This window comes from Bos indicus, chromosome 5, assembly GCF_029378745.1.
Source record: "Bos indicus isolate NIAB-ARS_2022 breed Sahiwal x Tharparkar chromosome 5, NIAB-ARS_B.indTharparkar_mat_pri_1.0, whole genome shotgun sequence".
NCBI classification, from domain to species: Eukaryota; Metazoa; Chordata; class Mammalia; order Artiodactyla; family Bovidae; genus Bos; species Bos indicus.
In genome coordinates this window covers 119,763,829-119,791,120 of record NC_091764.1, presented here as the reverse complement: position 1 = coordinate 119,791,120, position 27,292 = coordinate 119,763,829, and the positions used below count along the sequence as shown (strand labels likewise).

At 56.2% G+C, this 27,292-nt stretch overlaps 1 protein-coding gene across 12 annotated transcripts; it reads right to left on the bottom strand.

Annotated features, from left to right (window-relative positions):
- Positions 1-1,396: 1,396 nt before the first annotated feature.
- On the bottom strand, positions 1,397-26,005 carry ZBED4 (zinc finger BED-type containing 4). 12 transcript variants are annotated; one of them, XM_070790599.1, is made up of 8 exons: positions 25,853-26,005; positions 25,155-25,268; positions 12,435-24,164; positions 12,110-12,240; positions 11,775-12,016; positions 10,951-11,078; positions 6,524-6,650; positions 1,397-6,332 (listed from the first exon to the last, which is right to left on the bottom strand). In XM_070790599.1, the coding sequence occupies exon 8, from the start codon at positions 6,085-6,087 to the stop codon at positions 2,647-2,649; it is 3,441 nt and encodes a 1,146-aa protein (XP_070646700.1). In that variant the 5' UTR covers positions 6,088-6,332; positions 6,524-6,650; positions 10,951-11,078; positions 11,775-12,016; positions 12,110-12,240; positions 12,435-24,164; positions 25,155-25,268; positions 25,853-26,005; the 3' UTR covers positions 1,397-2,646. The 12 variants fall into 12 exon arrangements, with proteins under 12 accessions (XP_070646700.1, XP_070646701.1, XP_070646699.1 ...); XM_070790600.1 differs by having other exon boundaries at positions 12,110-12,581; positions 24,086-24,164; XM_070790598.1 differs by having other exon boundaries at positions 12,110-24,164.
- Positions 26,006-27,292: the final 1,287 nt, after the last annotated feature.

Below are 27,292 nucleotides of genomic sequence, written 5' to 3'. Positions count from 1 at the left end.
CCTGGGGCTTCCTCCTCCACCGTCTTCCCAGATCCTCTCTCATTTTGAGTCTTCCTAATGGAAGTACAGCTGACGTACAGTACAAGCAAACACCACAGTGATTCGCTCGTTTCACACCGACCGAGGGATGGCACGAGGCCAAGGCGCCCTGCGCCACCACACGCCTGCACGGTGCTCCCGCTGAGGCGCCCTCCGTGTCACGGCCCAGACTCACGGTGTGGAGGCCTGTCGTCTGCACCTCTCGCGCCTCCTTCACTCCGCCCTCACCCTCTCCCTTCTGGAAACTACATTTATTCTCTGTGAGTGTGTTCCCGCTTCACTGTGTTTAGGTTCCACGTAAACATGGAATTTCTTTGAAAAGCAGAGATGTTAATTTGTCAACAAAGGTCCGTCTAGTCAAGGCTATGGTTTTTCCTGTGGTCGTGTATGGATGTGAGAGTTGGACTGTGAAGAAAGCTGAGCACTGAAGAACTGATGCTTTTGAAGTGTGGTGTTGGAGAAGACTCTTGAGAGTCCCTTGGACTGCAAGGAGATCCAACCAGTCCATTCTGAAGGAGATCAGCCCTGGGATTTCTTTGGAAGGAATGATGCTAAAGCTGAAACTCCAGTACTTTGGCCACCTCATGCGAAGACTTGACTCATTGGAAAAGACTCTGATGCTGGGAGGGATTGGGGGCAGAAGGAGAAGGGGACGACAGAGGATGAGATGGCTGGATGGCATCGCTGACTCGATGGATGTGAGTCTGGGTGAACTCCGGGAGTTGGTGATGGACAGGGAGGCCTGGCGTGCTGTGATTCATGGGGTTGCAAAGAGTCGGACACGACTGAGCGACTGAACTGAACTGAACTGAAAACATGGAATGATGCAATATTTGTCTTTCTCTGACTTATTTCACTGAGCATAATACCCTCCAGATCCATCCATGTTGGTGCAATGACAAGACTTCTTTTTCCACGGCTAACCTTCCACTGTATAAACACACACGCGTCGTCTTCGCCCCCTCCTCTGTGGGTGGGCACTCTGGTGGCCCTGCATCTGTCTTTTCACATGAGTGTTTCTGCTTCAGAAAAACGCCCGGGAGTGGCCCGCTGGACCACACGCAGCCCCAGTCCCAACTCTGAGGCCCTCCGCACTGTCTCCACACTGGCTGCTCTTCCCGCCAGCAGCACAGGGGTCGCAGTGCCTGCTCGGAACACACGCCCCGGAAGGTTCTCGGATGTCACTGCTGCTATTAGAAATGCTGCTTAAGAATTACCTCCACTTCCCCCAGGTCCCATCTGCGGCTAACATGAAGATTTAAAGGCTGTGTTGAGGGTAGTTTCTGTACATGCTGGCCCCTAAGAGTAGGATTGTTTTATTATCCTGAGAATAAAAAGCCAGTATCCTCCAGCAGTAGAAAATTGCAAATAAAAAGTTTAATTTCAGAAACTGAGTTCACCATTTATAAATACACTAAAAACATAGTCAATGCAAATTCAGATTAATAACAGATACAGTATTTTAACAAAACAATAACTTTTCTAAAAGGTCATAGGCAAATCAGTGACTCGTTTCACCCAGAATATTTAACTGGTTTGAAGTAAGAAAATGAATTCTTTTCTAGACGCTGAGACAAAAACTTTGAAGACATATTATTGTTAAAAAAAAAACCTGATGACTGATAATCCATTCTGATGTCCTTGGGATCCTAAAATACCCCACTGATGGCTGAATCCTCCCTATTTTATAAAAGAAAATCTAAACGCCTAAGGCTATTCTTACAACCATAACATAGCAATCTTCTTCCCTGTTAATAAGCCACCTCTTCTAAAAAGAACTGTGTACATAATTGGATCAATTTGGGGGTCAGTGCACAAATTTCAAGACAGCTTCATGATGTAGAGCCACTGAATCAGAGGCTCAGAGATTCACCAACAGGAGGCTGTAAGCGTGTCGCGCCGCGCGCTGGCCACACGGTGCACACCACACGTGGGGGTGTCCACACCAGCCGCCCACGCGGCACAGCAGACCCTGAAACGGGCGCGTGCTCTCCGGAAACCCTGCGCGACCGACCCTTCGTCACATGTCAGCTCAGGCTTGGTGCCCACGCCACGCCTCTGTCGTGGTCGACAGCTGCCTCCCAGAACGCTCCGTCCCCCTCAACGCCCTGCAGAGCCGCAGTCAGGAACTGCTCGGCCAAGATGGCTTCAACTCCACCTCCTATTTACAGGTTTTATTTGACAGCCACAAAGGCTGTTCTGTTGCAATTAAAGCAATTTTTAACTAAAATACAGTACCTGATCTGATTTTTACATAATCGAATAAAAAGCCTACGGAATAAAACTGCTCACCTCTCCTCTGCCATTCTACTGAGACAAACTACTGATCCCCAACTTGTAAAAAACCTTACAGTTACGAATGAAAACCCAATCATCGTATTTCATCATTGACGAGACAAGCTGCTTCTAGAGGACTTCTGAAAACACACACCGTGGTACCTGGCCTGAAGGACTGGTTAAGGCACGTGTGGCCGCAACAGCGAGGGCCGGGCGGCCCCTCCCGCGGCCGTGGACCTGAGCGCCCGGCCTGCCGTCCTGCAGGGCCGGCTGTGGCGAGCGCCAGCCTGGGCAGACGCCGGTGCTCGCCGGGTGGCTCCAGCGGGCTCTTCAGTACTGGAAGCATATTAAGGGAAGATTCACTTTCAGAAAGATGAGTTTCTCAAAATGCTCCATTAGGAGCCTGGATTGGCCGAAGCTGCCGTTCTCGGGGGGCGTGCTGAACAGCCGCTCGGAGGGCACGATGCTCGGGGGGCAGCCCAGGAAGCGCACAGCCAAGGCGGAGAGGCTGGGCCAGGCGGCCCTCTTGAGGCTCCAGTAGGCGAGCGGGTCGCAGCTGTGCTCCAGCACCTCCTCCTCCAGGTAGGCGAGCACCATGTCCTCGGGGACCTTGGGCCGCCCTCCGCGCTCGCTCTTCTTCAGCTTGGCCATGAGTGCCCAAAGGCTCTCCTCGCCGGTGCAGTCCCGGGGCGGGGAGCCCGGCTCGCAGCCGCTGGGGACGGGCGTGGGCTCTGAGGTAGGATCCAGCGTCTCCAGCTCCCTGATCAAGTCCTGCTTGCACTGCTCCGCCTCCTCCTCGGAGAACAGGGAGGCCTTGTAGCGCGGGTCCAGCAGGGTGGCCAGCACATACCTGGGGTCGTGGAGCGTGGCGGACAGGCGGCTCACCATGGCCTCCCTGAGGGCGCGGAGCATGGTGTCGATGCCCATGGTCTCCTGGAACAGCATCTCCACCCTGCGGGTGAGGATGTGGATCATGGGGATGACCTGGCTCAGCGTGGACACGTGCGCGCTCATCTCCCGGCTGGCGGCGGCGAAGGGCTTCAGGGCGTGGCACACGGACTGCATCACCTCCCACTGGTCGCAGCTCAGCAGCTCCCGGAAGTCGCACTCGGCGGACAGCGCGTTCACCGCCCGCTTCTGCTCGAGCAGCCGCTCCAGCATGTGGAAGGACGTGCTCCACCTGGACGGCACATCCTGCAGCAGGTGGTGGGGCGGCAGCCCGTACTCCCGCTGCAGCTCCGCCAGCTTGGCCTTGGCGCGGGGCGAGCGCTGCACCCGCTCGCAGATCTTCCGGGCGGTGCTCAGCAGGCTCTGGACCATCCTCTGGCTCTTGATGGCCTCGCTGACGATGAGGTTGACCGTGTGGCTGAAGCAGGGCACGCTGGAGCGCGCCCCCTCGTTCAGCGTCTTCCCGATGCTGGGGTTGTCGGTGACGGTGATGCCCACCTGCAGGCCGGTGGACGTCACCCAGGCCTCCCACCAGCACTCCAGCTGCTTCCGGATGCTGCTGCCGCTGTAGTCACAGTCCACCTGCGACACGTCCAGCAGCGCTGAGCAGTGGTGATCCTCGCAGCGCGGCCGGGCCGCGGGCTCGAAGGTGACCCAGTGCGCCGTGAGGGTCAGGTACTCCCGCGTCTGGCTGCTCATCCAGATGCCCGACGTGAAGTGGACCACACCGCTCTCGGCTTCCTGCAGGTGTGCCATGATGACGTGCTTCACGTCCTCGTACATGCCCGGGATGGCCGTCCGGGAGAAGTAGGCCGGCGGGGGCAGGGAGTACTGAGGTTTCAAGTATGCCAGCAGCCTATTGAAGCCAACGTTGTCCACCAGCGAGTACGGCTGGAGGTCAAGGGCAATCATCTCAGCAATGAGACTTGTGATTTTCTTAGCAACGGGGTGAGAATCGTAAAACTTCTCGCTGCCGTCGTCAGAGGCGGCGGCACCTGCCAACGGCCCGCCCAGGGGTGCCTGGGTGTCAGGAGGGGAGGGTGGGGCAGCCCGGGCGCCCTCGGGCTTCAGCACGCCGCTGTGGAAGCGCTGCAGGTGCCGCAGCAGGCAGCTGGTGCCCAGGTTTGTGGGCTTCTTGCCCCGGCTGATGGTCCGGCCACAGTGCAGGCACGCGACCTTCGTGGGGTCTGCGGAGCAGATAGAAAAATGATTCCACAGCTTGGAGGTCTTCTTGCTGTTGACGGGAAACACAGCTTGATGGTTTTTGGTGACCATGGTCGGCAGGTTTGTCAACCGGGAGGAGGACGTTTCGGCGGAAGCCAGGGTGGCATAGGGCGAGCTGGCCAGGCCGGCCCCCAGGAAGCCCTTCTGGCCCCCGGCCACCTCGGGGTGGCGCCTGTAGAGGTGCCGCATGAGGCAACTGGTGCCCACGTCGCCCCGCTTGCCCCGGCTGATGGCGCAGCCGCAGTGCCTGCACAGGGCCTTAAGGCTGTCCGTGGGCGCCAGCGAGAAGTGGTGCCACACCTCCGACTTCAGCCGCTTCATCACCTTCTTGTTCTGCTGGAACACGGCGCCCGGCTCCCGCAGCCGAGGGCTCGGCGCGCCACCCGGCTGCGTCTCGGGAGACGACCCCCACGAGGCCTCGCCGGCGTCGGAGGAGGGGGACGCCGCGGCCCCGTGGCCCCAGAGCACCGGCAGCTCCTCTGCCGGCCGGTCAGGGGAGGAGGCTGCGGAGGCGGGGTCCTGGAGCGCCCTCCCTGGAGACGCCGGCAGGGGCCCGGGCTCCGCGTCCGGCGGCTGGGCGGGCCCGAGGGGCGGCGCGGGGCCGGCGGCAGGCGCCCCGGGGCCGCCGCCGCTCTCGCGCAGCACGATGGCACGGTGCGCCCGCCACATGTGCCTGATGAGGCAGCTGGTGCCCAGGTCCTTCCCGTTCTTGCCGCGGCTGAACTCGTTCATGCAGTGGACACACACGGCCTTGGAGCTGTCCAGGGGCGACAGGTAGAAGTGCTTCCAGACGGCCGACCGCCGGCGGGACCCGCACCCGCTCCGCGGCAGGGGCAGGTTCTTCTCCGCCCCGTTCTCGGCAGGCTCGCTGCAGTGCAGGCGGGGCGCGTGCGCGGGCGGCCCCGCCGGGCCCTCGTCCCGGCCGTACCTCTCCGAGGCCAGTGCGTCCGAGGCGGCCTCTTCGGAAGAGACCGCGGAGCTGGCCTCCTCCGTCGCCTGGAGGGGAGCCGGGCCCTTGGAGGTCGCCCGGGGGAGCAGCGGGCCCCCGGGGTCGGCGGGCGGGGGCCCGGGGCGCGGCGCCGGGGCGGGGTCCCCCGCCAGCGCGGTGGGGTGCGCCCTCCGCACGTGCCGCATCAGGCAGCTGGTGCTCAGGTCCTTCTCGTTCTTGCCGCGGCTGAACTCCTTCATGCAGTAGGTGCACACGGCCTTGGTGCTGTCCCGCGGCGAGATGAAGAAGTGCTTCCAGGCCGGGGACTTCTTCCTGGAGCCCAGGCCGCGGCCGGAGAGCAGGCTCTGCGTCACGGCCTCCATGGCCACGCTGTACAGGGTGCTGCTGTACTGCGCCAGCAGCGCCCCGTAGTCGTCCTCGGGCTCGGGGGAGGCGCGCCGCCCGGGGGGCCGGCCCGCGCAGCCCACCTCGCCGCCCTCCGCCTGCTCCCGGCCGCGGCCCACCTGCCTCCCGGCCTCCGGCTCACTTCCCAAGTCCATTCTCTCCACACTGTGATTAGGGGTGTGCGAGTCATCTTCCTCTTCTATTTTCAAGTTTGTATTCTCCGAATCACCTGCTCCCTGGGGACGAGGCTCCCGCTGGTTCTCCATGACTGACCATAACTATTCAGTTCTGCCCGAAGAACTCTCTCTCTCAGGACGTTTATGAATACGCTAAGCATGAATCTCACTGAGCAGTGGACGGGCGAACTCGTGAGCGTGTCACCTCACGCCGCTCCCGGAGTTCTCCCGGTAAACGCATCGCGGGGCAGACGTGCGCGCACACGGGGCGGACCTGCTGGTCTCGGGCACGGGGACGCTGGTGGCTTGATGGCATGGTGCTCCTTCTGCGTCACCTACAACAGATGGAACCGAGTAAGACAAGGACTCGCTCACGTTTCAAATCCAGTCATGGATACGTCAGCCTCAGTATGTGTGAGAGAGATCCCACAACGGTCAGGTGAGACTCTGCTCCTGACTTCACAGCCCAGTCACAGGACCAAACACCCTCTCCGTCGGCCTCTCCTGCCCCGAGCGCCCTGCTTACCTTCTCAGAGTCTCTGCCTCCCTGGGCCATCCCAAGTGGCTCCCACGGACAAGGGGCCTGCGGTCTGCCTTCTTCTGCTGTCTGCCTAACCAGGCCTGAGGCTGAGCATTTATTTAAGAATAAAATCCTGGTGGTGGTAAAAAGAAAAAAGAAAGAAAATATCCTCTAAATAGACATTTCCCCAAAGAAGACATACAGATGGCCAAAAGGCACATGGAGAGATGCTCAACACCACCAATAATCAGAGTAGCAGGAAATGACAGTGAGGTGCGACTTCACACTGGTCACAGGGCCGCCATCCAGAGTCTACAAATGATCCACGGTGGGGGTGTGGGGAGAGGGAGCCCGGCTCCACTGCTGGCGGGATGCAAACCGGTGCAGCCACTACGGAGAACAACATGGAGGCTCCTTAAAAAACCACCAGCAGAGCAGCCACGAGACCCTGCAGTCCCACCCCGGGCACACGTCTGTGCCCCACGCACCGCAGTGCTCACAGCAGCACTGTGCACAACGGCCAACACGTGGAAGAAACCGGAATCTCCGTCAACAGGTGAACGGATGGAGGAGGCGGGCTACGACATAATGCAGGACTACTTGGCCATTGAAGAGAATTAAATAACATCTGCAGGAACACAGAGGGACCTAGACATCACCATACTGAATGAAGTAAGTCAGACAGAGAAAAATGTGACATTGCTCTGTCTGACTTACTTCATTCAGTATGGTATGTGTAGAATGTGAAAAAAAATAAGGTAATAAACTTATTTACAAAACAGAAATAGACTCACAGACATAGGAAACAAACCTCTGGTCACCGAAGGGGAACGGCAGGGGAGAGGGGTAAACTAGGGATTTGGGAGTAACATATCCATGCTGTTATATACCCCAAAACGTCAGAAAAGATCATAAAGAGAAAACACCAAGGGATGTCCATGGTGGCTCAGTGGTAAAGAATCTGCCGGCCAATGCAGGGGGTGGCTTCGATCCCTGGTCCAGGAAGACCCCACATGGCTCTGAGCAACTGAGTCCTTGCGCCACCACTGAGCCTGCACACGGCCACCACTGAAGCCCACGGTCTCGAGCCTGTGGTCTGCAGCGAGAGGCCACTGCAGCGAGAAGCCCACCCACCGCAAGGAGCCCTGCTCGCCAAGACTAGAGCGCCGACACGCGACCATGAGGCCCGGCACAGCCAAAACTCAATTTTTTTTTTTAAAGAGAAAATACCAAGACTTGGTGAGGCCCATCAGTGCAATTTTAGCCCTTCTAATTAGGTGGGCTTCCCTGCTGGCTCAGTGGTAAAGAATCTACTTGAAAATGCAGGAGTCCCTGGTTCAATCCCTGGGTTGGGAAGATCCCCTGGAGGAGGGCATGGCAACCCTCTCCAGTATTCTTGTCTGGAGAATCCCATGGACAGAGGAGCCTGGTGGGTTACAGTCCATAGGGCTGCAAAGAGTCAGACACGACTCAGCTAAATGACTAAATGACTGACGACACTGAACACTTCACGGCTTATTCGCCATTTGCTTCTCTCCACTGGGAGCATCTGCTCAAGTGTCTTGTCTATGTCTTATGGATCGTGTACTTCCTCGTTACCGAGTCCTCAGAGTCCTTCGTGTCTGGAGAAGCCCTTTATCAGCTGTGTGAGTCCAGTCTGTGGCTTGTCTTTTCACTCTTTTCAGTGTTCTCTGAAAGGAAAGGCTCTTAATTTTAATGAAGTCCAGTTTACCAGTTTGCTTTTTTTAAACCACGTGTTCTTTAAAAAGAAAAAGAACTCCTTACTTGGCCTGCGGGGTCTCAGCTGCAGCACGCGCGCCCTGCACTGTGGCACTCGCTGTGGTGTGCGGGCCTGGAGCTGCGGCTCCAGCCTCAGGTGCTTCTCATCACACAGGACCTTAGGGCCCAGACCAGGGACCACAGCTGAGTTCCCTGCACTGCAAGGCAGATTCTTAACTCCCGGACCATCAGGGAGGTCCCCAGCAATTAATTTTTTTATGGATTATGCTTTGGGAGCTGTATCTAAGAAAGATTTTCTCCTGTGTTTGTTTTATATTTAGATCTTTGAAAGACTCAAATTCAGTGTTTTGTATATGAATTGTTCAAATATCGTTTGTTGAAAAGATCATCCTTTTCAACAAAAGAACACCTTTGCAACTGTTGAAGACTCACTGTGTGTGAAGGTGCCTCTGCGCAGCAGCTGCCCACGTGTATGAACACGAGGGGAGTGTGTGTGTGCTCAGCACGTCCACCCTTTGAGTGCAGCTCACCATATGCCAGCTACCCCAAGGTGGGGGAGTGTGACACACGCGTGTGTGCGGGTCTGTGCCCCAGCTCCTGGCACAGGGCTCCTAAGACTCTCGGGAGCTCCCGAGTGACAGGAACACCTTATGTCCTGGCGAGGCGACGATGGAGACTCATCAGCAGAAAGACCACACCACGGTCAGAAACCAGCTCTCAGCCCCCGACCCCCAGCACGGCCTGGAGACCGAGCGGACACTCCTCAGGCCCACAGCACAAAACCCCAGCAGAATCCCAACAGCTCGGGGTTTGGGGAACTGCTAGGCCAGCGAACACACCCACGGGTCCGGAGGGTGACGCACCCCAACTCCACGAGGACAGACACCCCTGCACTCAGGAGCCTGTGCGTCCTCATCTGGCTGTTCATCTGTGTCCCTTTTCACACAGTGAAAGTCGCTCAGTCGTGTCTGACTCTTTGTGACCCCATGGACTGTAGCCCGCCAGACTCCTTTGCCATTTCCTTTTCCAGGGCATCTTCCCGACCCAGGGATCGAACCCTTGTCTCCTTTACTGTCTGAGCTATGAGGGAAGCCCCTTTCTATATGCTATGCTAAGTCACTTCAGTCGTGTCCGACTCTGTGCGACCCCATAAACGGCAGCCCACCAGGCTCCCTGTCCCTGGGATTCTCCAGGCAAGAACACTGGAGTGGGTTGCCATTTCCTTCTCCAATGCATGAAAGTGAAAAGTGAAAGTAAGTCGCTCAGTCATGTCCGACTCCTAGCGACCCCATGGACTGCAGCCCACCAGGCTTCTCCGTCCATGGGATTTTCTAGGCAAGAGTACTGGAGTGGGCGCCACCGCCTTCTCCGCCTTTCCGTATAATAAACCTGTAAATGTGAGTAAGTGCACCCTCGCTGTAGGAGCCGCCCCGGCGCTTTATTGCGGGAACCTTGGCTTTGAAGCCTCTCAGTCAGAGACACAGATGACAGCCGGGCTGCTGTGAGTGGGAGCAGGCTTCTGGGCCGCCCGGACCCCATGGCTCTGAACACGACTCCAGGCGGCAACGTCAGGAGCGGACGGAACGACAGCCAGCTGGTGCCGGACAACAGCCAACGTGGGGCACCAGGGCACTCGCAGGCGGCCAGACGAGAAGCACTCTGTGCACAGAGCCAGGGAGGGGGACACGGAGAGCGCCTCTGCTCACAGGCCATATGGCTGCGGCCCAGGAAGCGCAGGGACTGGCAGACTAGGGCGAAAGGAAGGCTAACTCCACGCCGCCTACAAAAACACGTTACACGTGAAGAGAGAGAGAGGCTCAAAGCAAAAAGACAGGAAGGTGCAGCGTGCTAACCCCAACCCGGGCACGCCGGCGGGGCCACGGCACTGCGTGGCGAGGGCGCACGAACACAGCGGACCACAGGGGACCTTCCACAGACAGGGAGCAGACCCCGCGGGCCGGAGGCAGCTGGGCTCCCACGTCCCTACTCACAGTTAACGGGACAAGCGGACAGAAGACCAGTAAAGGTAACAGAAGAGCTGAAAACGTTACCATCAAACCTGGCCTCAATGACATTTATGGAATAGTGCAAACAAGTGGAATGCGTGTGGCCTCAAGGTGGGTACAGACTGTTCATCAAGACAGACTCTTCTCTGGACAATAAAGCGAATTGCAATACACTCACAAGAACTGAAATCAAAGAATGGCCTCGGAAAAGGGAACTGAACGAGAAATCAACATCAGAACGGTATCTGGAAAAATCCCAAGTATCTTTAAGTAAGTAACACTTAGACATGTATGAAGCCAAGGGGTTAAAGAAAAAAGTCCCAAGGAAAAGTACAGCCAATTTAATCCTGAAGCAAACAGAGTGAAGAAAACGAGAAAAGATTTGAAATCAATTAAATTGAGGGGGAGCGGGGAAGAGGCGGGGGAGGGGGTGGCGGTGGAAATCAATGAAACCGAACACTGGCTTTTTGGACAGATCAAAAAAATTGGCAAACTTCTACACTGATTAGTAAGAGAAAAAAATGGAAAAGACAGGAACTACCAACAGCAAGAATGAAAGTGGGCATTGCCACCAAAGAGCCCACACACAAAGGCGGCAAGCAGGCGGCCGAGCGACTTCACGGTGATAAATTCAGCAGCTCAGGTGAAACAGGTAAGTCCCGAAAGACACGCACGACGGAGACTCACTAGAGAGACGCGTCGCTGTCGCGTAGCGGTCATGCCGCCTGCTCACACTGCAGCCTGAACAGCCCTCTGCCTAGTCCCTTCTCTTAAAATTCCAGGTCCAGATGGTTCCGTGCGTGAATTTCACCAAACTTTGGAGAAAAAACCAAATTACTGGTGAAACACACTCTTCTAGAAAATAAAAGATGAAACATTCCCCAAGTCTTTTAACAAGGTTCAACCACCATGACACCAAGACCCACAAAGACATAACAGGAAAAGAGTCAGAGTCACGTCCCTACGATCACAGAACAACCTTAAGAAAACGTGGCAAGTTCTGAAAAATGTAACAAGTCAAATTCAGCACTAGGTTGAAGATACTGTTCCACGAGTAAGCGGGCTGTGTCAGAAGGTTTGGTTTAACATTAAAAAATCAACCAACAGAATGCACCAGGTCGACAGAAAGCAAGGAGGAAAACCATACAGCCACTGGGTGAAGAAACGCATTTAGTAGCGTCTCTGCTCCGACTCCTGACGAGGACCCTCGCGAGGCAGAAGGGCGAGCCACGGGCGTCTGTGCGAGAGGTCTTGAGGCCTCCATGGAAAGGCGCTCTCCTAGGAAGGCCGCAGAGCAAGCTCGGCTGCCCTGAGCTCCCTCCCACCCAGCCGGCCCGGACAGCGCCTCCGGCCTGGACGACCTCGCCCGCTCCTCTCAGGTCTGCGAGGAACCAGCTCGTCTCCCTTCGAGGCAAAAGTCCCATTCTCGGTTGACGCTGAGGCTCTCCGAAGACTCCTGGGGCCAGAGCCTGGGGTGATGGCGTGGACCGCTTCCTGCGGGCCTCTCTTACCTGCTCAGCCTGCGCGGGCTCACTTAAGCCACGTGACAGTCTTTCAAGGAAGGTTCAGTGTGATGCGTCTCCTTCTACATCAAAGGGCAGGGGCACAGAGAGGCTGAGAAACGTGTCCGGGGCACACAGGGCAAACAGGCTGCTGCTCCTGGAGTGCTGGAGGTCCGAGGGGCTGGGGGTGGTGCACAGAAGACACGCATGCAGGAGGGGGTGCGGCTACGAATGCGGTGACACACGTGGGCCTGGAGAGGGTCACACTAAGTAACGTCAGAGAGAGACAGCTACCGGACACTCACTCACACGTGCACCCTGAAGTGCGACACGAGCGAGCTCACCTGTGAGACACAAACAGTCACCAAGAGGCCAGACTTGTGGCTGCGGGGGCGGGAGGAGCGGAGTCTGGGGTGAGCAGGCGCAAGCCAGGATACGCAGGACGCAGGAACCAGGGCCTCCTGTCGAATATGCTCTGATGTGCCGTAACGGAGAAGAATAAGAAAAGAAAGTGTAATAAGAAAAGCAAAGTTTTGATCAGACTTCAGACCACAGATTCAAGAATCCCTACAAACCCCAAGCAAGATTTAAAGAGAAAAAAAAAGTGCTAAAAATAAGAAAAAGCACAGAGATAACAGTGAGGAGGGCTGGAGGAACCTAGCTCAGTACCGCCAGCGGGAGGACATCAGCAGAATCCAGACCACGGGGCTTCTGCAGCAGGACAGACCACCCAGCTTCTCTAACGAACCGCTTGAGTCCCGTGTGAGTCAGCAGACGACCAAGCGCGTTCCTCAGGCGAGACGGGAGGCCTGGGCGCTGAGTGAACATTTGAAGTAATTCTTAGTTTATTAAGGTATAAAGATACTGTGGATACGACTTTTTAAAGAATCCCGTCTTTCCAAGACACTAACTGGAGAACGTCCAGATGAAACACAACTTCTGGTATCTGCTTTGAAATAACCGAGGGGGGACGCAGAGCTGGAATGGCCATGCGTCTGTCTGACTGTCTGTCTGTCAAAGCTGGGTGATGAGCGCACAGGCTCATTATACTCATCTTCCTAATACACACTGCAACACAGCCCCAGGAACTGTTTCAAGAAAAAATAACTAGACTACTGACTTTTCAAGACAAGCAATGTAAACCAGGAGACAAAAGAAGTACGTCTTCAGAGTTGTGGTGGGGAAAAAAAAGCCAAACCAGAATTCAATACTCAGCAAAAATATTCCTACAAGAATTAATATGAGCTAACACCGCTAGCAAAACCACACAGAGTGCGTCACCAGGCGACTAGCGGAAGGGCAAACGATGTCCTGCTGGCAGAGAAACGCCGCGGGGTTCAGCGGCGCACGGGAACAGGAGCGACACGGACAGGGCGCAGCGGGCGCGAGGGACCCGCCGGGCTCCGCGTCCAGGCCACTCAGCAGAATTAACGGAAAACGACTCACTGAGCTACACGAGGCTGTGGTCCATGTGATCACAAGGACAGAAAGATCTCTGCTCGTTTCCAAGGCAACCATTCAATATCACAGTAATCCAAGTCTATGACCAGTAACGCTGAAGAAGCTGAAGTTGAACGGTTCTATGAAGACCTATAAGACCTTTTAGAACAAACACCCAAAAAAGATGTCCTTTTCATTATAGGGGACTGGCATGCAAAAGTAGGAAGTCAAGAAACACCTGGAGTAACAGGCAAGTTTGGCCTTGGAATACAGAATGAAGCAGGGCAAAGACTAACAGTTTTGCCAAGAGAACACACTGGTCATAGCAAACACCCTCTTCCAACAACACAAGAGAAGACTCTACACATGGACATCACCAGATGGTCAACATCGAAATCAGATTGATTATATTCTTTGCAGCCAAAGATGGAGAAGCTCTATACAGTCAGCAAAAACAAGACCAGGAGCTGACTGTGGCTCAGACAATGGACTCCTTATTGCCACATTCAGACTTGAAGTGAAGAAAGTAGGGAAAACCACTAGACCATTCAGGTATGACCTAAATCAAATACCTTATGATTATACAGTGGAAGTGAGAAATAGATTTAAGGGACTAGATCTGATAGACAGAGTGCCTGATGAACTATGGACAGAGGTTCGTGACATTGAACAGAAGACAGGGATCAAGACCATCCCCATGGAAAAGAAATGCAAAAAAGCAAAATGGCTGTCTGGGGAGGCCTTACAGATAGTTGTGAAAAGAAGGGAAGCAAAAGGCAAAGGAGAAAAGGAAAGATACACCCATTTGAATGCAGAGTTCCAAAGAATAGCAAGTAGAAATAAGAAAGCCTTCCTAAGTGATCAATGCACAGAAATACAGGAAAACAATAGAATGGGAAAGACTAGAGATCTCTTCAAGAAAATTAGAGATACCAAGGGAACATGTCATGCAAAGATGGGCTCGATAAAGGACAGAAATGGTATGGACCTAACAGAAGCAGAAGATATTAAGAAGAGGTGGCAAGAATACACAGAAGAACTGTACAAAAAAGATCTTCACGACCCAGATAATCACAATGGTGTGATCACTCACCTAGAGCCAGACATCCTGGAATGTGATGTCAATGGGCCTTAGAAAGCATCACTATGAACAAAGCTAGTGGAGGTGATGGAATTCCAGTTGAGCTATTTCAAATCCTCAAAGATGATGCTGTGAAAGTGCTGCACTCAATATGCCAACAAATTTGGAAAAGTCAGCAGTGGCCACAGGACTGGAAAAGGTCAGTTTTCATTCCAATCCCAAAGAAAGGCAATGCCAAAGAATGCTCAAATTACCGCACAATTGCACTCATCTCATATGCTAGCAAAGTAATGCTCAAAATTCTCCAAGCCAGGCTTCGGCAATATGTGAACCGTGAACTTCCAGATGTTCAAGCTGGTTTTAGAAAAGGCAGAGGAACCAGAGATCAAATTTCCAACATCCGTTGGGTCATCAAAAAAGCAAGAGAGTTCCAGAAAAACATCTGCTTTATTGACTATGCCAAAGCCTTTGACTGTGTGGATCACAACAAACTGGAAAATTCTGAAAGAGATGGGACTACCAGACCACCTGACCTGCCTCTGGAGAAATCTGTAAGCAGGTCAAGAAGCAACAGTTAGAACTGGACATGGAACAACACACTGGTTCCAAATCGGGAAAGGAGTACGTCAAGGCTGTATATTGTCACCCTGCTTATTTAACTTATATGCAGAGTACATCATGAGAAACGCTAGGCTTGATGAAGCATAAGCTGGAATCAAGATTGCCGGGAGAAATATGAATCACCTCAGACATGCAGATGACACCACTCTTAGGGCAGAAAGCAAACAACTAAAGAGCCTCTTGAGGAAAGTGAAAGAGGAGAGCGAAAAAGTTGGCTTCAAACTCAACATTCAGAAAAGGAAGATCATGGCATCCGGTCCCATCACTTCATGACAAACAGACGGGGAAACAGTGGAAACAGTCACTGCAGATGGTGACTGCAGCCACGGAAATGAAAGACACTTGCTCCTTGGAAGAAAAGTTATGACCAACATAGACAGCATATTAAAAAGCAGAGACATTATGTTGCCAACAGAAGTCCATCTAGTCAAGGCTATGGTTTTTCATAGCCAGTGGTCATGTATGGGTGTGAGAGTTGGACCATAAAGAAAGCTGAGCACCGAAGAATTGATGCTTTTGAAGTGTCGTGTTGGAGAAGACTCTTGAGAGTCCCTTGGACTGCAAGGAGATCCAACCAGTCCATCCTAAAGGAAATCAGTCCTGAATATTCATTGGAAGGACTGATGCTGAAGCTGAAGCTCCAATACTTTGGGCACCTGATGCGAAGAGCTGACTCATTTGAAAAGACCCCGATGCTGGGAAAGATTGGAGGCGGGGGGAGAAGGGGACGACAGAGGATGAGATGGTTGGATGGCATCACTGACTCAACGGACATGAGTTTGAGTGAACGCCGGGAGTTGGTGATGGACAGGGAGGCCTGGCGTGCTGCGGTTCATGGGGTCACAAAGAGTCAGACACGACTGAGCGACTGAACTGAACTGAATCCTGGACTATCTGGGGAGACCCAATGCTGTCATGAGGGTCTTCAAAAGTGAAACAAAGAGGCAGAGGAGAGACATGAAAATATGCCTGTGGAAGGTGAGAGACGCAGGGTCGCTGGCTTTGAAGATGGAGGGTGGGCCCACACGCAGGGACGCAGGGGCGTCTGGAGGTGAAGGGCGAGGAGCCACCCTCTGCCAGGCCTCCAGAAGGGAAGCCTGGCAGGACCGTGACTGAGGCCCAGGGCCCAGAGCGCAGCCTGCTGGCCTCCGGATGTGTGCTGCCTTCGACCACCAAGTCTGTGATAATTTGTTACAGCACCACTAGAAACCAATACAATAAACAACAGAAAAGGGTTAAGATTAAATCCTACAGAAGGATAAGAGAAAAAGTAATGAAGGCGGAAAAACATCTCTATAGGTAATGAAATCACGCTAGAAAAACATAAACACAGATTAAGTGAAATTGAGTAACTTATTTCAAAAGAAGCTAACAAAATTAAGAAAATAATACAAAAGAACGAAATAAATCAAGACAGAAAAACACTGAGATGAGCTTACAGATCCTAAGAAACTATTACAAATAAAAGTAAAATGTCATTTTAGAATAAAGACTAAGTTACAAGCGACAAAAGAACAAATAAACTTCGCAGAGGATTGCGGAAGGTTAACAGAAGAGTTTAGGAAAGAAAAAGTTTTAATGAAAAAGAAATAAACGGATAAAAAAAGACTCAGAAGAAGCTGACTAATTTAAAATTTAGGTAAAGAAAATCCAACATGTGTATAATCAAGGTGTTTCCCCACAAAAAAGGGGGACAGGGCAAGAGAACAGATTACTGACAACTCTGGAATAAACAGGTGTACTGAAAGGCATCCTGGGCTTCCCTGGTGAAGAATCCTCCTGCCAACGCAGGGACACCGGTCTGATCCCCGATCCAGAAAGATTCCACATGCCACAGGGCAGCTAAACCCTGCCTGTGTCTAGAGCCCAGGAACTCCAACTCCCGAGTCCACGAACTCCAGAGCACGTGCTCTGCGATGAGAGAAGCCACGGCAGTGAGAAGCCTGCACGTCGCAACTAGAGCGGCGCCTGCTCACAGCAACCAGAGAAGGGCCTGTGCACAGCCAGGCATGCAATTCAGCACACAAATAAAGTTACTGAAGAAACAGGAGAACAAGCCAGAGGGCGGAGACCATGCGCCTGTAACCGTGAGCACACAGGCATATCCCAGGAAAACCACTGGATTGAAAAGAAAGGCCATTCGGGCAAAAACCAGGGCCATCTGTAAGGGAAAGCAATCTGTCACGGGTCTGACAGCAACGTTTTACGCTGTGAGACGACAGAGTAACATGTTTACCACATTCAAGGAAAACCACGTGAGTCAAGCATTTTGCCTCCAGTCAACCTGACATCCAAGTACAAGGACGCAGAGACACTGTTACCAACAAGCAGGAATTCGGGAGACAGCTTTCCTTGAGTCCTTCCTGAGAAGTCGACTGGACAGCGGAGTGCTCAGGGCGTCTCCCTGCAGGACGCACTGCATGAGCGTCCCAGGAGAGCCAGTGGGTGCCGTGCGGCTACAGCGCTGGCCCTGAGCCGAGGGAGCGGCTGGACGACACGTGGGTCCCTGGGCTAGAGGCACCGATGTGCCTTCAGCAAGGACTGGGCCGTGTGCAGAGCTGGTGAGGCGGGCCCCGGTCCCCCTCGTCCTCGCAGAGATGGACCGGGAAGGCCAGATGCGCATCCCGCGGCCCTGGGAGTGGGACCCACCCAGCTCTGCTCGGTACAAAGTCCTGAGAGCAGCGACCCCCGCGACCTCCAGACTACAGCTCTCAAACACGTCTCCCACTAAAGGAGCCAAGGTTCCCGAGGACCACGAGGTCCAGGGGCGGGAAGCCACGAAATGAGCCGAGGATGCTCTGGGGACCAGGGGAGCCAGGACCCCTGCGAGCGGACGAGGGCAGCGCGGGAAGGATCCAAGGTGTCAACCTGAAGGGCTCCCCCTGTCCAAAAATGAGATATCTGAACGTAAGTAAGGGTCAACATTATACATCAAAACTCATCAAATGTTTAAGTCTATTAATGCATAATCCCAAATAAAATCCTCAATCGGTCACCTCTGGAGGATGATAGGAACTACTACTTTTGAGAAGTGACAGAGAAATTCACCCTCAGCTCCTTACATCAGCTGCAGCACCAGAGAGCCAGGGCAGGGCTCCCACTCCACGTCCAGCCCGTGAACAGAGACGCAGGAACTCAGCCGAACGGCTCCATCTCGTGCGGGGTGCTGATTAACGCCCGCACTGGGTGCACCCCTGGGGGAAGCGCCGGGGGGCCGCACACGAGGCGCCGTCCAAGGGGGCAACAAACCGCTGGAAGCAGTCTCCCCAGAGAGCAACCTGACCCCACCGCCCACCCCGAGCAGACCAGGAGCAGGAAGACTCATGGGACCGCAGTGCCGCCGGCAGGGACCGCCCGGGTGACGGAACCCGCCACCACCGGCCCGGCCAGCCCCGAGGGCCTGCGCCAGGGCTAACGCCAGCACCTTCCTGGCACAGACGGGAGAGTCTGGCGCCGGGGGTACCACCAGCGCGCGCCCGGGACGGGGCTGTCAGGGGAGCCCGCTGCCTTCCTGTTTGTCTTCCTCTATGGCTGGACCAGCTCTCTACACACTAGCTCAACATCGTAAGTGGGATGTTTCTATTTTTTTCCTTTTGGCTGCATGGGGATCTCGGTTCCCTGACCAGGGACTGAACTCACGCCCCCCGCAGTGGAAGCAGAGCCCAACCACTGGACGGCCAGGGAAGCCCTGACGTTTCTGTTTTAGGGAAAATGCTGCCTTTGGCTCTAGCGGCTTCCTACTACTTTTTCTACCATTTTCGCACCAAATATTTAGAAAGACAAAAAAGGATGTTGGCTTTAGTTCTCACACCGCGAAGGATTATGCACCTGAGGCGCTGGGCATAATTCTACACGGGTGTGAGGAACAACTTGGGTTTGGTCACCCGTCCCAGAGCTCTGGAGCATCTCTGGCTTGAAAGGTGAGGGCCCCCGGTCACAGCACCTGGGTGGCATCCAGAACCAGCTGTCCTGCGGTCCAGCTTCCATGTCCAGCAAGTAGGAACTAGCCCACGGGAAAACCATCAACATGGAGGTCAAACAGGGTGATCAGGGGCAGCGGGTGAAACAGCCTCCTCCTCCGACAGACGCGGCAGGCCTCCCTGCGTGGGGCCGTGCAGCCGCCACCCCCCGACAGCCAGAGGGTCACTCTGAAGCTGGTGGTGAGCGGTGTGGGGCTCCGCTCAGCAGGGAGCACAGCCCCCTGAACTGAGCAGAGACGGGGGAGGATAGGAGTGCAGAGGACGGACCCACAGCCCAGGCCTGCTGAGATGACTGCACGCATTTCAGCTCCGAGGGCGAAGCGCCTAAAGGCAGAGGCAGCCGACCAGAGGATCTTTCCACGGGCTAGAACAAATACCGTGTGTGGAAGAGTCTCAATTCCAGGCGTGTGCTCTGACTTGGGGAACATACAGTTATTTTTCATTTTGAGAATTAAAGAAAGCGCCTTCCAGGCTGCTGTAACGCAGGAGTGCCTGTCAGAGCAGGATCCCATGTGCGCATGTCCCGCCGCGGACTCAACAGCTTCCTAACACAGAGACCAGCTTTTGTGCAGGCCCTCACCTGCCACAACACCAAAAATACACGACCAAGTATCTCCATTCCTCATGCTGCAGACGCAGCAGATTAAAGGAAAAACTTCAAGTCATCTCACCCAACCAGGCAGGAAGGGCCCAAAGCTTGGCACCACCCCAGCGAGGACTCTGGAGCCCCCTACCAAGCCACATTCACCCAAGGACCCAGGAACCCCGCGTCCACGGACAGACGCTGAAGACCGCCTCATCAGACACATAGCAACACTTGTCCCAGGTCAGGCGCTGCAGCTCCGCAGCCAGACTGCAAAACCACTCACACCGCGAGTAAGGCCTGGCACAGACGCGCGTCCCAGTCGCTTCAGTCTCGTCCAACCCTTGCGACCCTATGGGCTGTAGCCAGCCGGGCTCCTCTGTCCATGGGATTCTCTAGCCAAGGATACTGGAGTGGGTTGCCATGCCCTTCTCCAGGGCATCTTCCCAAACCAGGGATCAAACCCAGGTCTCCTGCACTGCAGGCGGATTCTTCACCAGCGGAGCCACCAGGGCAGCCCAGTTTATACACAGACCACTGGGAAAAAGCGAGACACACACAGTAAACAGTGCTCGTGAGGTTTCATGACGTAAAAGACAGGAGAGAAACAGGTGAGTTACGAGCATTACTGTCTGTCTGAAGAGCTGATTTTGGCACTTCTCAGGTGGTGCTGGCGTAAAGAGCCTGCCAACCAACGCAGGAGGCACAGCAGACTCGGGAGACGTAAGAAGCGCAGGTTTGACGCCTGGGTTGGGAAAATCCCCTGGAGGACAGCGTGGCTACCCACTCCACTATTCCTGCCGGGAAATCCCATGGACAGAGGAGCCTGGCGGCTACCGTCCATGGGGTCACAGAGAGTTGGACATGACTGAAGCAACTTACACGCTTATTTTGCAGGATGAAGCAGAAATAAAAATGGTTGCCTATAAACAGTGGAGGAGACAGGAATGCGAGTGAGCTTGCTGATCGTATCTTTTATATAACGCTGACTTTTGAGCAGTGTGATTACCTCTACATTAAAACACGGAAAATTTCAAGTGTGAAATCTAAAGTGAAAGTGAAGTCGCTCAGTCACGTCCGACTCTTCCGACCCCATGGACTGTAGCCTACCAGGCTCCTCCCTCCATGGGATTCTCCAGGCAAGAGTACTGGAGTGGGCTGCCATTTCCTTCTCCAGAAAACATAGAAAATTGACTTTTGAGCGGTGTGATTACCTCTACATTAAAACATAGAAAATTTCAAGTGTGAAATCTAAAGGCGTATCAAATAAGCAACCATACTGCAAACAAAGAATGTTCACAAAGGGGCTTTAACACACAGGATTTTATTCACCTGAAGCAGAATACGTACTAAAAACAAAAAAACACCTTAAATTTTGCTAAGTGATTTCATTAGCAGCAGCAACATAATGTTTTCATTTTACCTGGGTTATATGTACTTTAGCACAAAACAAAATGTAACTATGCCAATGCCATTAAGAATCAAAGTTTTCAGGATACAAAAAAGATATAATTTAAAAAAACAAAGAAATTAAGTAAAACTACATAATTTTAAATTTGTCTTGAAAACATCAGTATGGACTCTTGATGTTTTAGACACTGATCCCCTAGCTCTGTGCACCAGACCCGCGCTTAAGGCTGCAGTGCCCCACGAGCACACTGAGCACAGCGGCCCCTGGACTCTGGTTTCTAAACACCCTCCTGCAGTGCCGGGGGCCACAGCGCTCTGCAGAAAGAGCCGACTGCAGCTCTGGAAACAGGAAAGGCTGCAGAAAGGACGTGCCGCCAGGAGCCGGCTCCACGGGGATCCCACAGTCGGTCACAACTGTCTGAACGTACAACAGAGAGACGGAAGACCTAAGCAGGCTATAACGTAACGGCTGGATCTGCCTGTCTGCACTGATGCTCAAGAATCAAGAGGAGAAATGAAAACACCTGCCACGGGGCGGGGCGGGGGGGACGACACTGCAGCCACTGCTCCCTGCAAAGGGGTGACGAGGGGAGAAGGCACAGCGTCCCGCCTTCCTCGAGTGTCACGGGCGAGGAAAAGCACGTGAAAGGCAGGGGAAGGAACCACAGCCCGGGCGGGGTCTGTCCCGACAGGACAGTCTGAGGGCGGCGCACAGGAGGCCCAGCACCGCCGCCTGAAGACGCAGGGTCCCCGGCGGGTGGCACCCACGGGTGGAGCAGCTGGGCCACAGGGTCCAGCTGCAACTTATCCTCGGACTGCTGACCACACGGAGGGTGGCCCCCAACTGCCCGCCGTGTTGTTCAAGGGTCAACTGTCAACAGCAAAGGAGAAGATGGCAAACAGACCCAGACACAGGGACATTTCTGCAAGACGACTGGCCTCGTCTCTTTAAAAAGTCAACGTCCCGAGTGGGGAGACCAGACTGCAGGTTGGCCGCTGAACGCAGTGAGGACTACCGTTCACTCCCTCCACGGCCTCGCTGCTGGGGCGAGCACGGCCCTCTGCCTCTTTCTCCCTCTGGGGGAGGGGGGTGGCGTGCAGCTCGCAGGACCTTGGGTCCCTGACTAGGGACTGAACCTGGGCCCTCGCAGGCAGCGTGCTGACGCGCTGAGTGCGAACCGCTGGACTGCCTTTCCTGAGAAGAGAAGGATGCTCAGCGGCGACGTGCTGCGGCCCCTGCTGCCTCCTCGGAGCCCGGAAGCACGGGCGGGGGACGCACACCAGCGCTGCAGCTCAGGGCCGGAGCAGCGGCACCTGGACCTGCTCCCAAGCCACCGCCCAGCCTCCAGGACACGCACACCAGCCTTCAGCCCGAGCCCCGGGCTCCCGGGCACAGCTGGGGCACCAGTGCCGCCCTGCGCCCGGTGGCCTCGCCCTCGGATGTGGCAGCCTTCCCACCAAGGCTACCAGTGCAGATCTGGTCCACACTGAGAGTGAGCCACACCTGCTGAGGATGCAGGGCCACGGCTAACATCTTCCCGGGGAGGAGCCGCCTCAAGTGCAGACAAGCCACCACCCAGGACTGGCCGCACAGAGCCCAAGAGCCGGACGGAGGCCAGAGCACACTGCGGAGGCCGAACCGAGAGACCCGGAGCCAGCTCCTCGAGACGCGGCGGGCACCCCGATGCAGCCACGCTGGAAACATGGCTCGGCCCGAGCAGGCACACGGGCTCCGTGCAGGGCCGTGGCCCGTCCACCCCGAGATGTTGAGGCTCACAAACCAGGGCCGCCCGGCTGGCTCTGCTCTGGCTTCGAGGGCCCTCCACTCAGTACCAGCGGCTTCTCTGGGGCAGCGGGTGGTCCCACCAGCCACAGGTCTGATGGGTGGCCGCGGCGGGCTGCCCCTGGACATGGTTCAAGTGTCCGCGTGCGACTGCGCGACACCCAAGCTCCTGCTCCAAACAGCACGCGCCCTGGGCTGCTCCCTCCCAGCAGGCCAACCGCGGGCAGGCTCAGTCGCCGGGCCCTGAGTGAGGACGGGCCCTACGTTTAGACCTGCGGGCTTGGGGCGGGCTGGGCAGGGTTGCGCGGACTGAGGAGCCCCTGCGGCAGCGGCAGGTCAGCAGGGGATGCCCCGCCCCAGGCCCGGCCTCTCCGGTTCCTGGGGTGCGCAGACCTCGCTGAGGGGGCAGGTGGCTGCCACAAGGGCTTCACCCAAAGGAGAGCGGAACCCAAGCAGGGTGAGCACCTGAGCAAGGTGGGGGACGGGCTCACGACAGGAGACGGCCCGAACGCAGGGGCCGGGCTCCGCAGCTCAAGGCCGCTCCTCACGCAGGGCCTCCGCTCCGCCACCCCTGGCCCCTCGGCGCGGGATGCAAAGGTCCCTTCCTCTCCAAGCAGTCTTCCGAGAGCACGCTTGTTGCACTGCCCATCCCCTCACCCATGCCTGCCTGTGATCTTCCTTGGAGAGCTCACTCCGCCTTCTCTGCCCATCCCCACCGGGACATGCACCACTGCCCCAGCAGGTAGAACAGCGCCAGGCGAGAGGAGAGAGGCGAGAAGCCTCGCGTGGAGGCAGGCACCTCCAGCCCTCCCGGGCCCTCCACCTCAGAAACAGGAGGAAGGAGAAAAGGCCTGCTTTCATTCCTAACCGTGCCTTCCAGGATACCAGCTGCCAAAAGCACACGTCAGATAGTTAGCTAGAAGTGATCTAAATGCTTCAGAGTGACGAAAATCAGGCAGTGACGGAGCCTAAGGGAGGAGGGAGGGAAAGACAGGGAAATGGAAGGGGCCGAGGCTCTGGAAGTTGCCTGACAGGAAGTCTGCCGCCACCCGGACACTGACGGGAGGCCAGACGGGAGGGTGCAGGGTGGTCGGGGCAGGACTCCGTGCGGCTGAATTCAATAAGACACCAACCGTAAACAAAGATGATGCCTCCTACAGCTTACATTAGACGTCAGGCAGTAACCAGGAGAATGACGGTCACCTCTCAGTCGCCTGCTTTGTGCAGAGAAGCTTAGGAGGAACCGGCGCTGCTGAGGGACAGTCGGAGGGGCCCCAGCCAACCCTGGCAGGCGCCCCCGTGTGCCTGCGAGCACTGCCCCCTGCCCTCGCCGGCAGTCCTCACACTGAAGGAGGGAATCAGAGCAGAGCTGGGAGGAAGGAGCTGAGGCCGGGCAGAGAGACACGGGGAGGACAGACTGACCACGGCCACAGCGCCTCGTGCTCCCGCAGCGCCGCTGCCCAGGTCTGCTCTCTCTCCAGCTTCCACGCCGGGCAGGGATCTGAAAGACAACACACACGCTCTTCACCATGTCCTGAGCACAGCTGCCTCGGCTCCTCTGCACAGACGCAGGGTTCAATCCACGGCCCTAACGGTTCCCCTCAAACCCTTCCCAGCGCTTCAGGAGCACTCCTGGCACAGCGTGAGCCACTCACGAACCTCCTTCTGTGTGTGGTGACATGAAAAAGTAGGGCAGACTTTTCATGCCCCAAAACATCAGGGTTAACAGTACGTGTGCGGCAATGTGGACTCAACGTCTGTGCTTTCTTCCCATACAGGAGGTTAACTTCCTGAAGATTCATAGAATCTCTTAACTTGTGCCACATCTTTTCCTGAGAAAATGTAAACCACCACAAGCCGATACCATCTGTTTAAGGATTACAGGAAGCGTGCACCCCTGCACAGACAGCTCGTGGCAGGCCCCGGGTATGAACTGGTGAGAGCAGTCTCCTCTCACAAGACAACTCTGCGTGGAAATTAAGTCATAACTGCAATTTGGCTTGTTCAGAGCGCTTTTTAAAAACTCCAACTAAATCCTTCCTCCTCTCCTAATTTTAACACCATACGTAGAGAAGACATCAAAAGTTAATATACAAAGTCACAAGAATGCCTTAGCAAACTGGTCTCACGCAAGTCTGAGATGCGTTTTTCAATACTATGGACTTGATCTGATCAGAGTTCACTTCAAAACAAATAACTTCCCTTTTTTACAAACTTGAGAATGCCCACAGAAGCGTCTCCTGATGGCCCAGCTGGGCAGAGGCTTGCTTGCAGAGAGATGCATATTACGTGTGTCTACGGACTGTCACTCAAAATGCACCGAGAGTCTAGGGGGCTGGCAATTCTCTTAAGCAGGCAGAATGGTGTGGGTCACAGAAAAAAAGATAAATGACTCCATCGTTACTTGGGTCAAAAAAAAAAAAAAACCACCGCAACTGGAAAAACGACCGAAATTCTGCTCTGCAGCTTGATTCGGGCTTTGACTACTTACACTTGAATGTCATACCCAGAAACACGCTCAGCAACCAAGAAGCATCAGAAGCGTGCAGACATGAGGAGCGTCTCGTGTGCTGAGCCGTGTGAACGAGGCCCCGGTTGCCCCTTCCTGGAAGCGCACAGAAAATGAAATACTGTACCGGGGTTGGGGGACACCCGAAAGGCATAGGGTGGAAGGCGATCCGTGGCGGTGGCGGAGGGCAGAGGCCCTCAGGACGGACACTCACCGGGCACCTGTCTGCTGGCCGGTGACCCCCGCCCAGGGCGACTGCGGCCCGGGGCACGCCGCGTGGTCAGCCGGAGAGCCCACGCCGGCCGGCACGCCTGTCCCCGTGCTCGCCCGCGGCCGGCCCGGCGTCCGCGCCCGCTCCCACCGCCTCGCGCTCGCTCCGCCGGCCGCGCGGCCGGAAGAGGCGCCCCGGGTGCCCCGCTGTCAGCCGGGCCGGCGGCCGCGGGGCGCGCAGCTGGAGCGGCGTCCGGGCACCGAGGCCGAGTCCGCCGCCCGGGCGGGGTCCCCACCACGGCAGGCCGCCCCCGCCCCGCCCTGCGCAGGCGACCCCGCGCCCGCCCGGCCCGACCCCGGCCTCGCCCTCCAGCCCCCGGCCCCCGGGTCCGGCCCCGACCCTCCGGTCCCGGCCCCGGCCCCGACGGCGCGCCTGGACGGCCGGCCCGGGACGCGAGCCGCGCACTCACCGCGGGGACCCCACGGCCGCGCAGGCGGACGCGCCCCATTCATCGGCCTCGGCTTTGTCCGCCCCCGGCCCCTCCCGCGCCGCCGCCGCAGCCGCCGGACGCTGCACCCCTCCCAGGGCCCCGCGCGGCCGGGGCGGGGCCGGGGGCGGGGCCGGCGCGCGCAGGCGCAATGCCCGCACGCCCGCCTCTCCCCGGGGCCCGGCCGGACGGGCGGCTCTAGGTGCCGAGGCGCCGCTGAAGGGGCGATTCCACAGGCGTCGCCCCGCCCCCAGGGCTGGGTTGGGCCGACTGCGCAGGCGCAACCTTCCCCGGGCTCCGTGAGGGCCGGCCGCGCAGGCGCAGTCCCCGGAGCGGGCGCACGCGGGCCGCGGCATCGGGGGCTGCGGCGCGACGGGCGCCCGGTTCCACCTGCAGGTGCACGCAGGTGCGCGGCGTCCCTCGGCCACGGAGCCTCGAGAGGCGCACGGGCCTTACCCGGACGGCGTCCGTCCCGCCGAGGAGCTCCGGGGGGCTCTGCGTGCGCGCCGGGCGCGTTTAGGCCCTGGAGTCTCGGACGATAAGGTGCAGCCGTGCGCGGGTGCGCCGGGTGCAGGGATCGAAGCTTAACGTGTGGGGGCCGGGGCGGGGCCCTTCCTCTCGGGGAGGCCGCGGGGCCGGGCTCGCTCTCCGTGTCTGTCCCGGACACTCAGTTTCCTAACTCACAGTAATTCACCGACCAAATAAATTCTCCAACTTTGTCATCTTGTTCTAGACTACAGCTCACTTTGTATGAGAACGAGACGACACGGGTTCATTCCCTAAGTCTCACTGTAAAGGTTAGGACGTCTTTCGTTCCCCAATGACTGGTCCGCTTCAGTGGGGTCAGTCGGCCGTGTCTCCGTCTGCCCGGAGCCCTCCGTGTGTCCCCCCACAACGGCCTCCACGACCCCCGCCCCCAGCTCTGCCTGCCTGTCTGGCCTCTGATCTCACTCCAGCCCCAGGGGCCTGACCTCTGCGACGGAGACGGGCCGGCGAGAACTTAGGGCCGCCTCCGCTCTTTTCATTTGCTTATCGTGGCAGCGGGTTGTGTTCCTTTTGCTCTCCTACCCCAGCGTCTGCTGGGTTCTGTCTGGCCCAGGACGACGGTGGAGGTCTGTTTTAAAGCTGGGGGCTGGCGGGTGGACAGCAAACGACGGCTGCGGTCCAAATCCTGCCGCCAACGGTTTTTATTTGACCCCAAGCTAAGAATGTTTTTTCAGTTTCCAATGGCTGGGAAGAAAAATCAAAAGAATGTTTCATGACATGAAAATTCTGTGAAATTCAAATGTCAATGTCCTGACTGGAGTTTTCCCGGAACAGAGGGGAATCTTCTGCTTCACTGGCCACCTACAGCTGTGTTCACCACACAGGCCATGTTGAGGAGCTGTGGCACAGACCCCGTGACGGGCAAGGCTAGGAGTA

Excerpts from the sequence above, each read along its gene's own strand:
- ZBED4 (XM_070790598.1), bottom strand. The coding sequence starts at position 6,087 with ATGGAGAACCAGCGGGAGCCTCGTCCCCAGGGAGCAGGTGATTCGGAG.